This window comes from Ruditapes philippinarum, unplaced genomic scaffold (assembly GCF_026571515.1).
Source record: "Ruditapes philippinarum isolate M1 unplaced genomic scaffold, ASM2657151v2 ctg387_1_1_1_1, whole genome shotgun sequence".
Classification (NCBI taxonomy): Eukaryota; Metazoa; Mollusca; class Bivalvia; order Venerida; family Veneridae; genus Ruditapes; species Ruditapes philippinarum.
The window spans coordinates 315,981-334,160 of record NW_026856517.1 but is presented as its reverse complement, the minus strand read 5'-3'; the positions used below and the strand labels follow the sequence as shown (position 1 = coordinate 334,160).

The window sequence follows — 18,180 nt, the reverse complement described above, 5'->3', positions numbered from 1 at the left end:
ATTTAAAGCATTAGTGACTTTTCTTTCACAGGTTTTTCTAGCACCAGTGTAAACTGTCAAAAATCCTGTCTGATAATCCTAGAATATAAAACTAGAACATGTTTATATAATTGCTAAGACTTCAAAAACAGCAAAGCTTCAAAACTCTATGATAGTATTATGTATATTATAAATATTTAAGATTAGCAACACCCGGATAGTGTTCTCTTCGTAGTATTGACTGACAATTAATACTTGATAGATATTTTAATAATAAATTAACTACATTGTATATTACTAGGTGAATTAGAAATAATCATTTATTTGTATATCAACTAGATGTTACGAAGATGGTTCAAGGGAAGTAACTGGTGATTAAATTTTCTTATTGCAGGTTAAATTAATTCCCTTGTTTTCCTTATCCACAAGCAATGTTATGTTCAGTAAAAATATTAATTTAAAATATCGGATTTCCCCTCGTGTGTTTATAAAAGGATAATATTGTAAACATGTACATTGCATATTGAAAGTGAGTCTCATGCACATTTTCCCAAAGAACATGCATTAACATTAAACAAGTCTATCATAGAAAGAAATTAAGTTGAATGAAGCCTACTCAGTAAAACTGTTATTTTGTTTTTCTTTGATATAAAATGTAAATAAACCAAATTTTGTTTTTCTTTCTGATTCAGACAACTGCATCAAGTCATATTTCTTTGAACAAAGTTTTTTTTAACTAATTTATATTTATGACATCTGCTTTAAAAACTTGTAAGAAGATAAAGTCATGTCATCCGTGGTAAATTTCTCCCTCTGTGTGTGTGTTGTTTTTTTTTGCTGATGGAAACCAACTTCTCCTGTATTTTGTGTTTCATTTTGTTTAAACAGATGTAATTCAAATGAAAATATTTTACTTGGTATATGGACAAATAAAATTTCTCATTCTTTCTTCGAAACAATTTGTCATGCGGACATTATTTAACTTGTATCAATGATTAATGTCATGTTTCTTTCTTTAAATGTTACATTTATTTGCTTTAGATTATAATTTTACTACTAACTCGTATGATATTTTATCTCATGAAATGATAGAAAAATTGTGTCTCTGTGAAAATAATAATATTACACACACAAAAATGTGTGAAAAATAATAAAATTACAAAAAAAAATTTAAGTCATCAATAAATGAAATGATTTAATTTCCATCATGATTAATTAAAAAAAGTTATTTTAAGTTTAAGATGAATTAATTGTATAATATATAGAGGACTTTAATTTGTTTGTTTCGAGTGAATATGCTATACATCACACTGAACAGTGAAAAACTGGATGTAAGGGGCAGAACTTTGCAGGAAAGTTTAAAGAAGTTTTATTGGTTACTTCCCCTGAAAAGTGAAATGTTTTCTAAAGACATTTTTTTAATGCAAATTGGTGTTTCCCTAAATTATATAATGAAAACTTAGCAAATTTTCAGGTAAACTCTGGTGAGTGATACAGGGCCATCATGGCTGTCTTTAAATGCAGTTATAACTGTATTATCTTTGCAACAATTTATATTAGAGGAACATTTAACACAATCATCACTTTGGCATGTTAAAACCATGACTGCATAATATAATGTTAAAGCCAGATAATGCATGTTAAACTCCTGTTAAGCAAGGTAAACTGCTGAAAAGAATCAATCAGGGGCCCTGAGCATGTGCATGTTTATTTAACATTCATCATAGAGAATGAGGTTTTTCACAAAATTATTTAGAAAATAGATAATAACCATCTGTGAAGTGACAAAAGGGTGATAATTTAAAAACCTTTATTCTTTTCAAATCACAAACCAATCAATATGTGTGAGTTAAGCTTAACTGTCAGGCCGCTTTTATACTCTGTTGGTAAAGAATTGCCTAATTTAAATGAACTCAGTGAAATTTCAAGAAAATTCTGATATTTTTCTGGAAGTTGGCATTGTCCCAATAACCAAAGCATTGCTATGGAGCTTCCACAAGTGTTCTATTGCATTCCTTCTGAGTTTTTGTAGCTACTGCCTGCATTTGTATGGTGCATCCACTGCATTTTAAAGGCCTTTAATGGCAATCATACCACTCTTCACTGCAATGACTATGTCTATACTCTTCAAAGCAGTGTAAGTGTGGTAAGAGATGCAGTGACATCTGGGAGAATGCTGTACAACTGTGGTGCATTCACCACAGATAACCACATTCTCTGTGTGCTTTTGCCTTTGACACTGTGTGATATCCTACTGCATCACTATGTGGTCCTAATTGCTATTCTACTGTGCTTTTATCAGAACACTGAGTGACATTGTATATGATGCCAACTCATTTACTGGGCTATATTGTGGTTAGCGATAGTACTGTGCTCAGATTCCCCACAAGAATGCCACCTTAGTGAGGAAGCCTTTTTTGTTGCTTTATAAAGTCACATCAATATAAAGCAACTTTCCAGCTTTGCGGTGGAGGAAGACCATGCATTGTTTCATGCACCCAGGGGGCAGTCCTGAGTAATTAAAAGAAATTCACAGCATAGTTTTAGTTACCATCAGTTTCATTTTCTAACCCACAGGAAGATTTTCATTTTATTTCAAGTTTTCAGAGAAGCATAGTTAGAATTCCATTGCAATGTTTAAGTTTAATTTTTTCATTGTATAGATGTTATAAAAGTATGTATTTGAGTTTTACATTCATCTATCTTTGATATAATAAATTAGGTGATGACAAAAGTTCGCCACAATGGCAAGGTATAAATAATTGAGTCGTAACTGTAAACATACTGGTATACAAATACAATAACCTAGCACTTGTGCCATCACTTGTTTTGTATTACTTTCTTCATAACTATTTAATCTTAAGTTTGTATTATATAAATGATAGAAAGTTTTGATAAAAAGCGTGTTTTAAGAACAGAATAGTTTAATGTCTATGGTCAACCCGCGTGAACTATAGACTACTTGTTTTGAATAAAGAATCCTGCTAAGCTTAGACTCTCACTATTTCACCCATGATAAATGTGTATTTTATAAATGAATCATTGCTTTTTGTGATACACTTGGTACTGGGGGTTGATCTGTGCCGTTATTGTTATTCCGTTATTTACTTTCAGAGCTTAACACATCCCATTGTATACCTTAGAGTATATTTAACTGTATTATAAAGTTTTAAAGTACATTGTAAAGATGACAAACCCTAGGTTTAAGTATATGGTTTAATAATAGCTGAAAATAATTGTTTCTTTTCATTGAGCCTTATTGAATATTTATTTAGAACTATTTTCTTTTTCATATTTGAGAAAAAAACCTTTCAGAATTCAATTATTATTTGATGAGTTTAGGTATATAGAATCAATATAAGCCACGTCACGACAAAACGTGGCTTATTGCGTTTGCGGCCAGCATCCTCGCAGTCTGATCAGGATCCATGCTGTTCGCTTACAAACCCTATTACAAGTAGAGAAACTGATCGCGAACAGCATGGATCCTGACCAGACTGCGTCTGGATCCATGCTGGTCGCAAACCCATTATGTTGGTTTTGTCATGACGTGGCTCATATGAAAATTTTTATTAAGACTGGAAGAAAAAACGTTTTATAATATTGAATTGCTTCATTGTTACACCAGAGAGACCTGTTGATAGTAAAAAGGTTTTAATTTAGAAACGAAAGGCGTTATTTTGCAAAAGTACTTAAAACTTTTTAAAAAACGTGAATGGCACAATATATGGCACCCGTTAAATAGGTAATCAGCATGCCATTATAGTGAAAATAAAAATCCATACATAAATAATCATTTATAGCATATATACCATCTATTTTTAAAGTAATTAAGTTTCACTACTTTTCCAATATCTTATTTAAAATAATCTATTATATAAATAACAAAATAATACATTTTATATAGGGCAACATTTAATAATTGTCAAAGGGCTGAAAGTGTCGTTTAAATTACGATAGATTTTGAAAATGTGATATTTTGTGTGTTAAATAGATTGTGATGGTACAGTTTTATGGGATACAAAATTAGTGTATATATTTGAAGGGACTCTTTAGGTTTGCCCTTATACATGTCTGGTCATTTAGCTATCAAATTTAACAGCTGACAAAACTATAGTAACATGTGAATATATATAGTACATGTATATATTATTGCAATAGTAAGGAACTAGATAAGAAATAAATTTTATATATGTGAATAGATAGCAATGCATGGACTACTAATTTTGTAAAAATATTGATGTGTATTAAATATCTGTGTGCGCAAATCTACTATCTTCTTTTTAAAACTTTTCCTCTGGTTGGCAGTGGATTTATTTTAGCAGTCTGGCTGCTTTATGTTTTATAGTTTAGGGGAGCTTGTGAGGAATTTTGTGGTTTGCATACAATATCAGTGATGTGTTCATACTGTGTTTTATTACAATGTTAATTCAGTGCTCATCTATCTATTGATTTAAGTCATCTGTTTTTTAAGTTAAAGTTTACATAGAGGATATTTGTTTGTTTTGCATGTAAGATTGAAATATAATTTCAATGAGTGAACAACAGATAAAATATTTTCACGAGTGGCGTAGCCACGAGTGAAAATATAATAGCTGGTGTTCACGAATGAAATATATTTCAATCTTATATGTAAAACAAATAAATTTTCTTTTTATTTCATGAGTTTTAAGTGATTTTAAGTAATTTTTACTGATTTTGCCACGTAACGTCGTGCATTCTCCTTCGTGACGTCATCACATCATGACGTCACATAAACAAGTTTGAAATATAGTTCTGTTAAGTTTCTCTAATTTTGTTACATTTTTAGCATAATGTATGGTGACATCGACTTTATTTTCCGAAAGAAGCAAAATTCACGCATGACAGCATTTATTTTTGCCCGTTATTCCATTCAGTTTTGATTTTCTTTTCATTCGCATTCAGATATAGTCCGGCTACAGTGAAAATTATATTTTATAAATTTCACTAGTGGTTTATCAGAATATAATTATCTGATATATTACAATAAAACACTGGAAAGCATGAAATAATATGTCATATCCTTCGATCATTACTTCTTTCTTCTGTTTGTTAGTGTTTGAGGTCACTTTTGCAATAGTAAAGAAAAATCAAAGCTAAAGCATATGTTTTTATGCCTTTCTTCTTAGAATAATGCTTAATAAAAACAAAGAAAGAGTGCCATAATGGTTATCTTGTTTTGTTGATGGCAAACTGTTTAGGGGGAAAATCAACATTTATATAGTGTGGCTAAATCATACATTTTTTTTCAGCTTAATTCTTCTTTGAATAATGCTCCTTTAGAACAAGCAGATAGACTGCCATACTAACCTTGTTTGCTCAGATGGTGAATTTTTAGCAAAAAAAAACAATAGCTAAAGCAAACACTTTTTTGGACTATTCTTTTCTGAGTAATGCTCATTTAAAACAAGAAGATGGACCAACATTGTCTAGGGGAGCAGACAAAAAAGCCATCATGGCCTTCTTGTTGTGTTGATTTGTTTAGTAGGGAAATCAATGGTTATTGTGGAAGTAATTGTTCACATCACTGTATAAATATTGCTTTGATATTTTACAAGCTTCCTGCATTTATTGAAGTCTTTTGTGCATTTGTCATCAACGCACGCAGTAATTCTTATTTTCTAATGAAAAGATGGAATGCTGTTTACTTTTTGTTAAGTTGGTCCTGAAGCATTATTGCTATGATACCAGAACTGCTGTATAACATGCTCTAGTGTAAGAGTTTAAAGGACGCCACATGGATTTTTAGACATGGTGGGAGTGGAAATTTATTTTCAAGATTTTAACACCATTTGATGTATATCTAAACCAATGTCTACTGCGCACTGACACAATCTCAGATCATTCACTCACTCCACTTTTCAATGATAAACATTTAAAATGAGAACAACATTACTCCTCAAAAATTAAAAGCATTTAAACGCTTTTAATGGAAATCGGGCTAGGAATCACACACACATACACATAATTATCTTTAATTCATTTCAGGGAATAGTTCTTCATTATCTTTTACATATTTTTTCATTTAAAGTTTACCGGTTGATCTATGTAAAGATTTTCAAGTCTTCTATCTTTACGCTCTTGGACATCATCATGATCCCTTTTAATTTTGAATCTCTACATAGTGAGCATTTATTTTACCTATTCCATTAAACAACCATAGAAATCTTTAGTGAATAAGTAGACAACTGTCATGTGACTAAACAATAGTCAGTATAAAATTTAAAACAGGACACAAAATTTAACCGGGGGTGTATATTCAAGTATCATCAAAATCAAGAATGACACCTACTTAACATTGACATAAATAAGTACATGTGTGAAGAAGTGTTGTTCAATTCATTTAGAACTTCTTGTGTGTTTGTTTAAAGGCTATGTCTCAAACTGGTTTGTGTGTACAGAAGTGGCATTAAAATTCAATTAAATTCAATTAAAATGTTCAATTGTTTGTTCTCAAAGGTTATCTTTGTTTGTATGGTAATTGATGAGAGTTGGTTTTGTAAGGTATACAAAATTTCAAGTATCCACTTTCAAACGTAATATATCAGATCTGCTGTAAAGATTGGAAATTTAGAGGGTTCTGTATTGAATATATAAAAATACTACTGATCTTAATGTTAGGAAGTGGTTTGCATTTTTTAATGCTCTTAAACAAAAAATGGCAACCCCCATTTTTTTCACTTAAAATGTTTCAGTTGATTAAAGAATTCAATTTACTGTTTATCTGCCTATGTTACAGTGGCATATCCCTTTAAAAAGATAAACTGTATTACTGCAAAAAAATATATAAAACATTAATTTACAAGATTACAGTAAAGTAACTTGCGAGGTCTATTGAAGACATCGATCAGAAACAAGTATTTGGTTATGAGAAACATTTCTCTTACAATACTGAGGAGAAAAAAAAAGACAATAAAAACCATGTCGATTATAAATATTTACATTCATTAGATGAATAAAAATCAATCAGGAACGGAATAAGAATACCTGATATTATCGAGTTTAATTATTTGAATCTCTATAAAGAATGAAATGTAATGATAGTTAAATACTTAAGACAGCTATTTGTGTGATTTACAGACTTAATATAGTGAAATATTACGTAAAAGAAAATTGATTCTTGAATGTTATAGTGATAAAAAACTAATGGAAATTATGGATTTATTTTGTACTGATAGGGATTTAAGTGAAATTAAGTTCTTGAACTTTGTGGACATTCATTCTTTACTTTATCATAAAAGGTGTTTTTGTTTGGTGTTTTACTGTACCATAAAAGGTGTTTTTGTTTGGTGCTTTTTTACCATAAAAGGTGTTTTTGTTTAGTGCTTTACTGTACCATAAAAGGTGTCTTTGATTGGTACTTTTCTTTACCATAAAAGGTGTTTTTGTTTGGTGCTTTACTGTACCATAAAAGGTGTCTTTGTTTGGTGCTTTTCTTTACCATAAAAGGTGTTTTTGTTTGGTACTTTTCTTTACCATAAAGGTGTTTTTGCTTGGTGCTTTACTGTACTATAAAAAGTGTATTTGTTTGATTCTTTTCTGTTCTATAAAAGGTGTATTTGATTGGTACTTTTCTTTACCATAAAAAGTGTTTTTGTTTGGTGCTTTACTGTACTTTAAATGGTGTTTTTGTTTGGTGCTTTACAGTTCCATAAAAGGTGTTTTTGCTTGGTGTGCTACTTAACCTTTAAAGGTGTTTTTGCTTGTTGCTTTATTGTTCTTTTCAAGGTAAAATTGGTGACATAATTGTAAATAATTATATGGTGGCATAATTGTAAAATATTTCTTGTTTGGTTGCTTTTCTTTACCATAAAAGGGTGTTTTTGTTGTTTTGTACTTTTCTTTACCATAAAGGTGTTTTTTCTTGGTGCTTTACTGTACTATAAAAAGTGTATTTGTTTGATTCTTTCTGTTCTATAAAGGTGTATTTGATTGGTTCTTTTCTTTACCATAAAAAGTGTTTTTGTTGGTGCTTTACTGTACCATAAAAGGTTTTTTATCTGGTGCTTTTCTTTACCATAAAAGGTGTTTTTGATTGGTGCTTCACTGTACCATAAAAGGTGTTTTTGATTGGTACTTTTCTTTACCATAAAAAGTGTTTTTGTTTGGTGCTTTACTGTACCATAAAAAGTGTTCTTGTTTGGTGCTTTACTGTACTATAAAAAGTGTTTTTATCTGGTGCTTTTCTTTACCATAAAAGGTGTTTTTGATTGGTGTTTTTGATTGGTGCTTTACTGTACCATAAAAGGTGTTTTGATTGGTACTTTACTGTACCATAAAACATCACACTGGGGCAATATTCCTCCGCAATATCATAATTTGCTTTCTCACTATATACGTATATCATATGCATATATTTTAAAAATATCATATATATTTTATGTTTCATCACATACACATTATATCATCACACATATATATAATATAATGCAAAATATTTTACCATATTGACTTCATCAAATATATATCATTTTGCATCAATATTGTATATATTTATATTCTGATTTATGATAGTTATACAAGTTATATAAGATTGATAACTGATGAAAATACAGTATTTTTTTTAACTTATGTATTGAAATGCCTACATTCAGATTATTGATAATTCCGCAGCTAAAATGTATTGCATGAGTTACAATGCCACCTGACATTCAGATTATTGATAATTCCACAGCTAAAATGTATTGCATGAGTTACAATGCCACCTGACATTCAGATTATTGATAATTCCACAGCTAAAATGTATTGCATGAGTTACAATGCCACCTGACATTCAGATTATTGATAATTCTGCAGCTAAAATGTATTGCATGAGTTACAATGCCACCTGACATTCAGATTATTGATAATTCCACAGCTAAAATGTATTGCATGAGTTACAATGCCACCTGACATTCAGATTATTGATAATTCTGCAGCTAAAATGTATTGCATGAGTTACAATGCCACCTGACATTCAGATTATTGATAATTCCGCAGCTAAAATGTATTGCATGAGTTACAATGCCACCTGACATTCAGATTATTGATAATTCCGCAGCTAAAATGTATTGCATGAGTTACAATGCCACCTGACATTCAGATTATTGATAATTCCACAGCTAATTTAAAATGTATTGCATGAGTTACAATGCCACCTGACATTCAGATTATTGATAATTCCACAGCTAAAATGTATTGCATGAGTTACAATGCCACCTGACATTCAGATTATTGATAATTCCACAGCTAAAATGCATTGCATGAGTTGCAATGCCACCTGACATTTGACAATATATATTTATACATCATGTCATGAGGGAATCAATATTTCCTTTGGTTTTTGTTCACACTTTCTTTATACATGTTCAATTATGTATATAATGGGAAAAAAATTACATGAGTGTACTATTCTAATGCTTTGAGTAAAGTTGCATTTACACTCAGGTTGCATGCAGTTGGCAACAATTAACATTGGGCAATCAGCTTGAGCAATATGACAGTTTATAGTCCTATAGAACATCACACTGGGGCAATATTCCCCATCCAGCAATATCATATTGCTTTCTCACCTATATAATTATCATCATATTGCATTATATTTACATCATCTCATATATATCATATCGGAATCATCACATATATATCATATTGCATTGTCACATATACTTTTATCATACTGACATCATTACATTACATTACATATAATTATATCATATTGATATAATCACATATAAAATATTGATATAATCACATATAAAATATTGAAATCATCTCATATATATCATATTTACATCATCTCGTATATCATAATGACATCATCCCATTTATATCACATCACATCATCACATATATAACATACTGACATCATCACATATATATCATATTGCAGCATCAGTTATATATGTATATGCATATTATATCACCCTATCACTGCATATATATATATATATATAAATATTTTTCTTCATCTCAATTCACACTTCAAGCACCATTGGTACTTGACTTCAAATCAGTATAAGGTAGATTTCTGGTGCTACAGTTGTGCATTTAATCATAGATAATACATGTTAGGTCAGGGTTTTTTTTCTAATAATTTAGGTCATGTTTATCAAATATTTTCCAAAATAAAAACGCTAGCTTGACCTGGCAGTTAACAACAAACCATATGTATTTTTGTTTTTTCAAGAATTCATTATAAAATATTTGAGAAAAAAAAATATAATTCAAAACTCTTTGAACTTTTTGGCTGTAAACAGTGCTATTATGATAAAAAATGTTTCATCTTCTATATCAAAGTTATTTAATGTCTTAAATAAAATGTCTTTTATAATAAAAAATCAGTGTCAAAGATTAAATACAACAACATTTATTTATTATTTTTGTCAGGTACTACAGGTGTGCACATCATGATGCCTCAGGTGTGCACATTATTACACCTTTGCTAATCAAGTGGTTTGTCACTTTTTTTTCACAGATTTGAAATGTGAATTATTGCTGTGTCATTACATATATCATTTCAAACAGCAAAGAACTCTGTTTAGTATTATTTATGAGCTAGTAGATTTTTTATTGAATCAATTTTTTTTAACACTTAAAAGTTCAAAATACCTCACAAAGACGTTTTTTTGAACACTAGAGTTAAATATACTCACAATACTGGTACCTTGGTCAAACTTGGGTTTTCGTTTTGGAAAATGTTTAAAAGACATTATAGAAAACACCATAAGCTAACACCATCTACCTTGACTTTTCCATAATGGTGCTCACAATGATGGCACTGAAAATAACACCTCTGATTTAAAGCAAAGCACTGACAATGTTATAAATGTATAAGTCAAGTAACATATTCATCAGTATAAAATTATTTTATTGTATTGTTTTGCAAATTTTACATTCTAACACTCACGTGATTTTGTCACTATAGACAAAGAAGGAAAAAAACTGGTGTTAAACTGCCAATAAACACCGGTTAGGGACTACTTGTATATGCGCTGTTATGTTTTCACCCTCGATTCTATAGTTTACAAAGCATTTTAAAGCAACAATAAAAAGCATTTTTATTTATATTTTCAGTTCGTATAATGTTTTCTTTTCATACAATACCGAAATAATATCTCACATACACTAACGCCACATATTAGATGCATATCAGTTAATAAATAGTTTGACAAAACGGCGCCAATCCGTAAGCAGCGTAATGACGTCATCCTAAGTAAACAACTCATTTCATAAACAAGCTGACGTTATTTCATACATACAAGAATTATAAATGGGGCACTGATGTAAACACAATACGACGTAAGTTTTTATTGTTGAAAAACTTGATAAAATAACGTTTTTTTTTTTATCATTTCTTTTGATCGATAATTTCTATATCTTCGCAACAGTGGGGTGCGAAAATCGAACAGCGTTATACGAAAATCGGTACCGGAAGTTATTTCCGCTTGAAAAATAACATTAGTGATTTTCCTTATTTTATCGTGTTAGAATCGAAATAACATCGGTCTGAGAGGTGTATATTGGCTATTTAACACCGGTTTTGTCGTTTTGATGCGACAAAATTAACCACTCAGGCCTACGGCCTTCGTGGTCAATTCCTACGCATCCAAACCGGTGTTAAATAGCCGATATACACCTCTCAGGCCGATGTTATTTCTTAAATATGCAATTGTTACGCATGTTTTCTTGGGAAACCTATATAATCTATAAGAGATTTGGAATGGGGTCGGGTTGGGGTGTCTTTTCTAAGTCTGGTCATTGAAAAGGAGTGGAATTTGTTGGAAGTTAATAACCTTATATTACTTACTTGTTTTTAAAATTATTGAAAGGTTATTGGGCCAAAGGTATAACTTAAAACAACTTTACTATTTACTCACCTGTTTAGGTCAATTGACTTGATCTCTTAAAAATTGTCACACTGTTGATTTTATTTAACTCGGTCAGTAAAACACAACATAACATTAATCTTTAGTACTTCACTAAAAACCTTTTTGTAAATATTTGAAATATAATAAATTATTTGATTCATAGAACGAAAATTATAATGAAAACAATTTTTATCTTTTGCGCATTTTAAGAATAGTTAAGTAGCATGTCTATTTGAAAGGAAAATTATTCTTTGACTGTTCAATTTATAAAGAGTGAAAAAAAAAACAGAATATCATTATAATAAGCACACAACTTTTGAATATATTGACTTTTAAAAATATGGTTATTACTTCAAACCAGCTTTGAATGTTCTTGCTTTTCCAATAAAAATTAAGAGTGAAAGGAAGTTTTATTTCTTAATTGTTTATTCTTTATTTTCTGATGGACAGTTTGTGGAATGTGATTTAAACATTAATTGTTTATGGGTTCTATTAAAAATGAAAATATTGACCATTAAAATTGAAATGGTGTGTTTAAAGGAGTTAATGATCAAACTAATAAATGTTTCGAAATGTTCTATATTTGGATGAAAAATAGATTAAAGGGACTCCACTGAGGTTTTTAGACATGATGGGACTTGAAATAAATTTTCAAGATTAATGTTCCATTTGATGTAGGTCAAGACAAATAATTTGTGAAGTTGTGTGCAAAATTTCAGATTATTTGCTCACTATGTTCTACTGCTTTTAACCGGGCGGGGTTAAAGTAAAAATATTATTTGCAATTTATTTCCAAGTATATATGTCTTAATTATCCTTTGCTCATCTTTTTGTTTTAAGTGCCCTAGCTAATCTATCTAAGAAATTCAAATTTTATGCTTTAAGGTGTTTGGACCTAAGTGGAGTTCCTTTAATTTGTAACCTTTGCTTTTGTTTATCAGAAGAATGTTCGGTTTTCTTCATGTCTCCTTGATAATTCATCTTCTGTATATCCGGTATTTCATACTAGATTATTCATTCAGGAATGTTGTTTGAAGAATCTTTGAAGAATTGGTAGTATAGAACTGAAATGACATTATCTGTGAATTGAAAAATGAAACAAGTAAAATTTACAAACATCTAAAACATGTCTTGGACATTAGACGAAAAAGAGAAAATATCAAAAAGTGAATCAGGAAACGTGAAAACTAAGTCAGAGAATAATCTAGAAGTTCCGACAACGTATGTGAAACAGTGTATTAAGGTACAGAATCATCATGACGACAATGTACGAGGAGGAAAGTTCTTCACTATAGCTCATTTATATCTTACGTCTGCTTCGCTAGCAAGAGAAAACAGTAAAATTACCTTAACCGGAACAACCGGTGATCAGAAATTAGAAAAACTTTCAAACTCAGAAAAGAAGAGGCAAGAAAATGAATTAAGATAGTAAGAGGTTTAACTGACGGTAAAGTTTTATGTGTCTTTTGTTGACGTGAATGATCAGAATGTTTTGTTTTTTTCTAAATTCCTGGGGAATTTTTGACAAATTTATCTAATTTTTTTGGTGCATGATTATTGTATGGTAATTCCCACTTCTTTGTCATTTTTAAATTTATACTATAGCTTTAATAATTAACATTTTTCGCTTTTTCATTCTAAGGCAATTTAAAGAAAATTCATGGAATAAATATCACGAGCATTAAATTTCTTTGGAGTGTTTATTATAAGTTAACATGATAGCTGCATGGCCTGTAAAATGCCGACAGTTTATGGGCGTCACAAATCGTACACGTAGAGCTTCCTTTTCTCCATTATGATCTGAACTGACTGTTAGTGATATACCAAGCAAACAATTCATGTCATCATATGAAATAGATGATACATTTTTGTCTACATGATCATTTCATTTCTTATAAAGCTGTTGATTTAGTAAATAATTAAATAAATTAATAAAATGGTGACCCATGACCATACTGGATTGTGACATTTGTGAAAGTTCTGTTATTTTTGCCTGTAAAAGCAAATTCATCGCAAAATGACATCGATAAAGTTAAAACTTAATGATGACCAGTTGTGTGCATAAGGTCTGCTCTGTTTTCATACAAGATAAAGCTTTCATTATCTTTGGCAAACATTTTTTCAGTTTACATATAAACTCTAGGACTAAACTGAGCAAACAGTTTGTGTCAATCTTTTTGGATTGTAGGTTAGATACTAAAAGCATTAGAATTATATTGTCATGAAATAACGGAAATTAAATACAAACATACAAACTAGTTTGTTTGTGCAGGGGTCTCGTAACATAATGAACATTTTTGTATATTCACATGTCAGTGGTCGATGTTAGTGATAAGTTTAATTTGTTTTGAAATAACTTAGTATCTATGAACATAAATTGTAAAATATTTTACTCATGATATAATTTTATTTACATATTTTTTCTTTTTCATAAATATTACTTTCGAGAGTTTTAACATAGTTGATATGATTACTCGTACATTCTCAAATCTGAATTCCCTGTTACATAGGTCTGACTGCAGATGTATGGGTTAATTTGTAATTTCAGAACAAATTAGAGGAGACTCTTTAAAAGCTGTGAGAATATGTGCACTCGGTCACACAAATTAAGATAGTAATTTTAAATAAGCATAATTGTAATTACTCATTTGTTCAGCTTAAGTGAACATACTTTTCTTTTGTGGAATGTTCACCGCGAATGAAGAATTCACAATTAACAAGTGCGATTAGTCCAAGAGATACCGTTTAAAGTCTTTGTATATAGATTTGACAGACGCACACAGTTCAATGGAATTTCCAAAATTAATGACCCATGATTATCTTATTTGCGACAATAACTTATTATAGCTAAAAAATTAATGAAAACAAAAAACAGAAAAAGCGTGAAATCTTTCGTCCCCTGTTAGTGATTGATCATTTTATTTGAATTGAAGATAAAGGTGGTAGGTATTGTCTTGTGTAACGATTTTTGAAGATTAGCGGAGAAACATGATTTTTGTAGCGAATTAAATTGGAAAAATTGTTGGCACACAGGGTATAAACTACATGAAAGTAAATATTTGCAGAAAGTAAATACGCTGTTTGAACAAGACCAGTGTGTTGGATATATGTGTGAGGTATTGAACAAAAAGTTTCAAATATTTTCGGGCGTTCATTTCTTAACAGTAAATGATTCAATATCGTGTTATATATTACATTATTACAGTTTTGTATCATAAATGGATTAATTTGATATTTTGAAGCATTTGGATATATCTGCTTCTATATTGATCGATGACTGGATTGATTTGAAAAGTGTTAAAGGAATACAAGGAACATTAAGGGCGGAACAAATTATCAGGATAATATTAAATGAAAGATAAATACTGTTTGACAAACATTTATTTGTAGACCATTTAGTCAGATTTCACATAAATTATGTCGAGTGTTACCATATTCAAACAAATTTCTATTGAGGACTTTTGAAACTGTTGAAAATGGGTTTAAATCTTATGTAATAGTTGAAAGTTCCATTAAAATCTTTGTTTGAGTGAGTTATGTTTACTATATGCTTCAAATCTTAGCAATATTTAAAAGGATTGTGTTTAAATCATATTTCTTGCGTTAGAAGATTCTATATTGGATTTTTAGATGGGTGTAATGTCGTCTCAAAAAAATATGGCGGAAGAATATACATATGTGAAAGAGAAGTTAATGAGGTGACGAAATAAACGATGAAATTTAAGATATGAAGGTGACATTGCTTTATTAGTTGTTTAAAATTCATTGAGGTTGTTGCTAGGACACTGGAATAATGCAGACATTACGATTTCCAAGTTTACCTCCTGAAATTCAGCGACCACAAAGGTCGTTGACAAGTTTCATTAACTATTCAAAACAGTTAGAGGAATTTATAACAAAGTATAAAACCAGGCCAAGAGACATTAAGTTTTGGCCTTATGGCCCATATTGGCCAGCATATTTTGAAAATGAGATTTTGGATACACCAAGGTTTAAAGAAACATGCCCAGATATAAGAGAGCCATTCATACTTAGGAAAGATGGTGAGTGACAAATATTTTGCTTTAATGATTTATCTTTCTTTCTGTGACTTTATCAAATTTCTAGTGAGCATAATATAATATATTTAGTAAAACAAACTCAAATTTTCAGAAACTGACTTTAGTTTGACATACCTTTTATAGCTCAGGTATTGGAGTACCTCAGTAACTGATCACTGTGAATTAGTGGTTTTGGTCTCTTTATATGAATCCAGCAAGATATTTTCTTTCTGCTGTCCTACATTGTCCAGTCACAAACACTAAATATAGAAAGGACCAACAAAACTGACTTGCAGGACAGCTTCTACAGCTATTCTTGATGTGTGTCTCTTACATTCTATGCGCTTTGCTGTCAGTTTCTTATATATTGCCCTTGTTTTTATTTGTTTGGGTCGTCAGACCAAACAAATAATGGTAGCGAAATTTCAGACTCTAATGCTGTTAATTGCAAATGCCGAAAGTAGTCCACTTTTTTGAAGCGGTTACTTCCCTTTATATGTAACACTAAGGCTGAAAAATTCAGGAGAGATCACTGCGTAAATATGGTCACATGACAGGCGCATTAATTTTCAAGCAAAATAATTCCCTAATGGTCGAAGATTTCTAATATTGTTTTATTCTTTATAGATATGCATGCTTAGAGTAAGCGCCATGATTATTTACACAAATGTTAAACAACAGTTAGCGTCGTTACAAACCCTAATTTAGTATTATTATGGTTTTCTTCAGGCCATTAACATATAAATTCACTGTGGCCTAGGGGTTTGCGCGCTCGCTTAGGAAGCAAAAGGTCTGGAGTTCAAATCCCAGTTAAGGCAACTCATTTTTTTTCAAATTGTTTAAGTCAAATAAACATTGGATTGAATATCAGTGTTGCAATTAGTCTTATAGCCAATCTACTACAATTAAAACGCTGGAAAGCTTTGTTGGCACTATACAAAAACAAATTGTTTTAGAATCTCACAACCTTCACCTTTCTGACATTCTGAGACCCAAACAAATTCAGCGCCTTCTGTGCTTTGATTTATCCTTGGCTTTGGTTTATACAGAATTTATTTTAGTTCAATTGTGTAGGAAGCTATAAGCTTATAGACACACTTTCGAATCTGTTCCTGGAACCAACCAGTACTGAGCAATGAGTGTAAAGTTTCTTGCCTAAGGAAACAAGGACTTGCCCTTGACAGAGTTTGAACACATGCGGCTAGCGATCATTAGATTACTAGTCTGATGCGTTTAAACCACTTGGCCATGCCGCCTTGCCAGATAATTGTCTGTAATATTACTAATAAAATTAAGTTCTAGGTAATGAGAGTGACCAATAACTTTGATATCTATATCAAGGAGCTGGTGCAAGTCAATGATGTGCTGCTTCTACCCAAATAATGCTGTATTTTGTAATGACTTTCCAGCTAGCTTATGAAGCATCAGTGGTAATAATTACTCAGGTGCCCCTATATGCCAGAAATAATGTACAGAGGGGCACCTGAGGACCTCCTCCACCAGTTATACTGAAAAGTCTTCATAATGACCTCTACTGTGTTGGTGCAACATTAAACCAAATTAGAAAAAAAGTTTAGTTATGATGTCAGTATTAATTTACACAACTTTTGAGTCCCAATTAGGGCCGCATTTACATTTAAAGGCCAAAAAGTATCTTTTTTATAATTTGTTAAATGAAAAATTCACAATTGTTCAAATTGTAGTTTATTGACAAATTGTCAATATCTTTAGAACATGAGAAACAGATACATTATATTATGGGACTAAGTCACTTTATTTGATAAGGTGTTTATCATTAATCAAGGCAATTTAAATTTTTTTACTTGTTAAATAGATTAATTTTACCTATATAACATGAGGGTATATACACAAGAAATAGCATTAAAGTGCTAATTTTCACAATTCAAAGGATCCTCACAGGATCCAATTTCACAAAAGGCTGAAAGTAAACACAGAATGAGCATTTAAAGTTGAATGTGATACTTCCGAGTTTCAGCAACTTTCTGTGGCTTCTTTAACTGCAGACAATATGTGACTTGTTTGAATTAAATTTGATATCTTGGCAAAAAAATGAGAAGTATCAAAATAATAAAATGGTTACCATAGCAGCTAAAAATAAACAATATGTGACTTGCCCTGAAATGTTTGAATTAAATTTGATATCTTGGCAAAAAAATGAAAAGTATCAAAATAACAAAATGGTTACCATAGCAGCTAAAAATAAACAATATGTGACTTGCCCTAAAATGTTTGAATTAAATCTGATATTTTGGCAAAAAAAATGAGAAGTA

General features: G+C 30.6%; 1 protein-coding gene across 10 annotated transcripts in view; it reads left to right on the top strand.

The window, feature by feature from the left end:
- The window catches only part of LOC132746852 (cytosolic carboxypeptidase 2-like), a 122,445-nt gene that overhangs the window by 48,330 nt on the left and 55,935 nt on the right, over nt 1–18,180 (top strand). Inside the window, exons 1-2 of one of the 10 annotated variants that reach the window (XM_060736129.1) lie at nt 12,874–13,296; nt 15,480–15,892. The exons of 7 other annotated variants lie outside the window; for them this stretch is intronic. In XM_060736129.1, coding sequence (XP_060592112.1) covers nt 15,643–15,892 — 250 coding nt within the window. In that variant the 5' untranslated portion in view covers nt 12,874–13,296; nt 15,480–15,642. Of the gene's footprint in view, nt 1–12,873; nt 13,297–14,914; nt 15,893–18,180 lie in introns of those variants that run through there. 2 more of the 10 variants (XM_060736128.1, XM_060736131.1) reach the window with 2 other exon arrangements.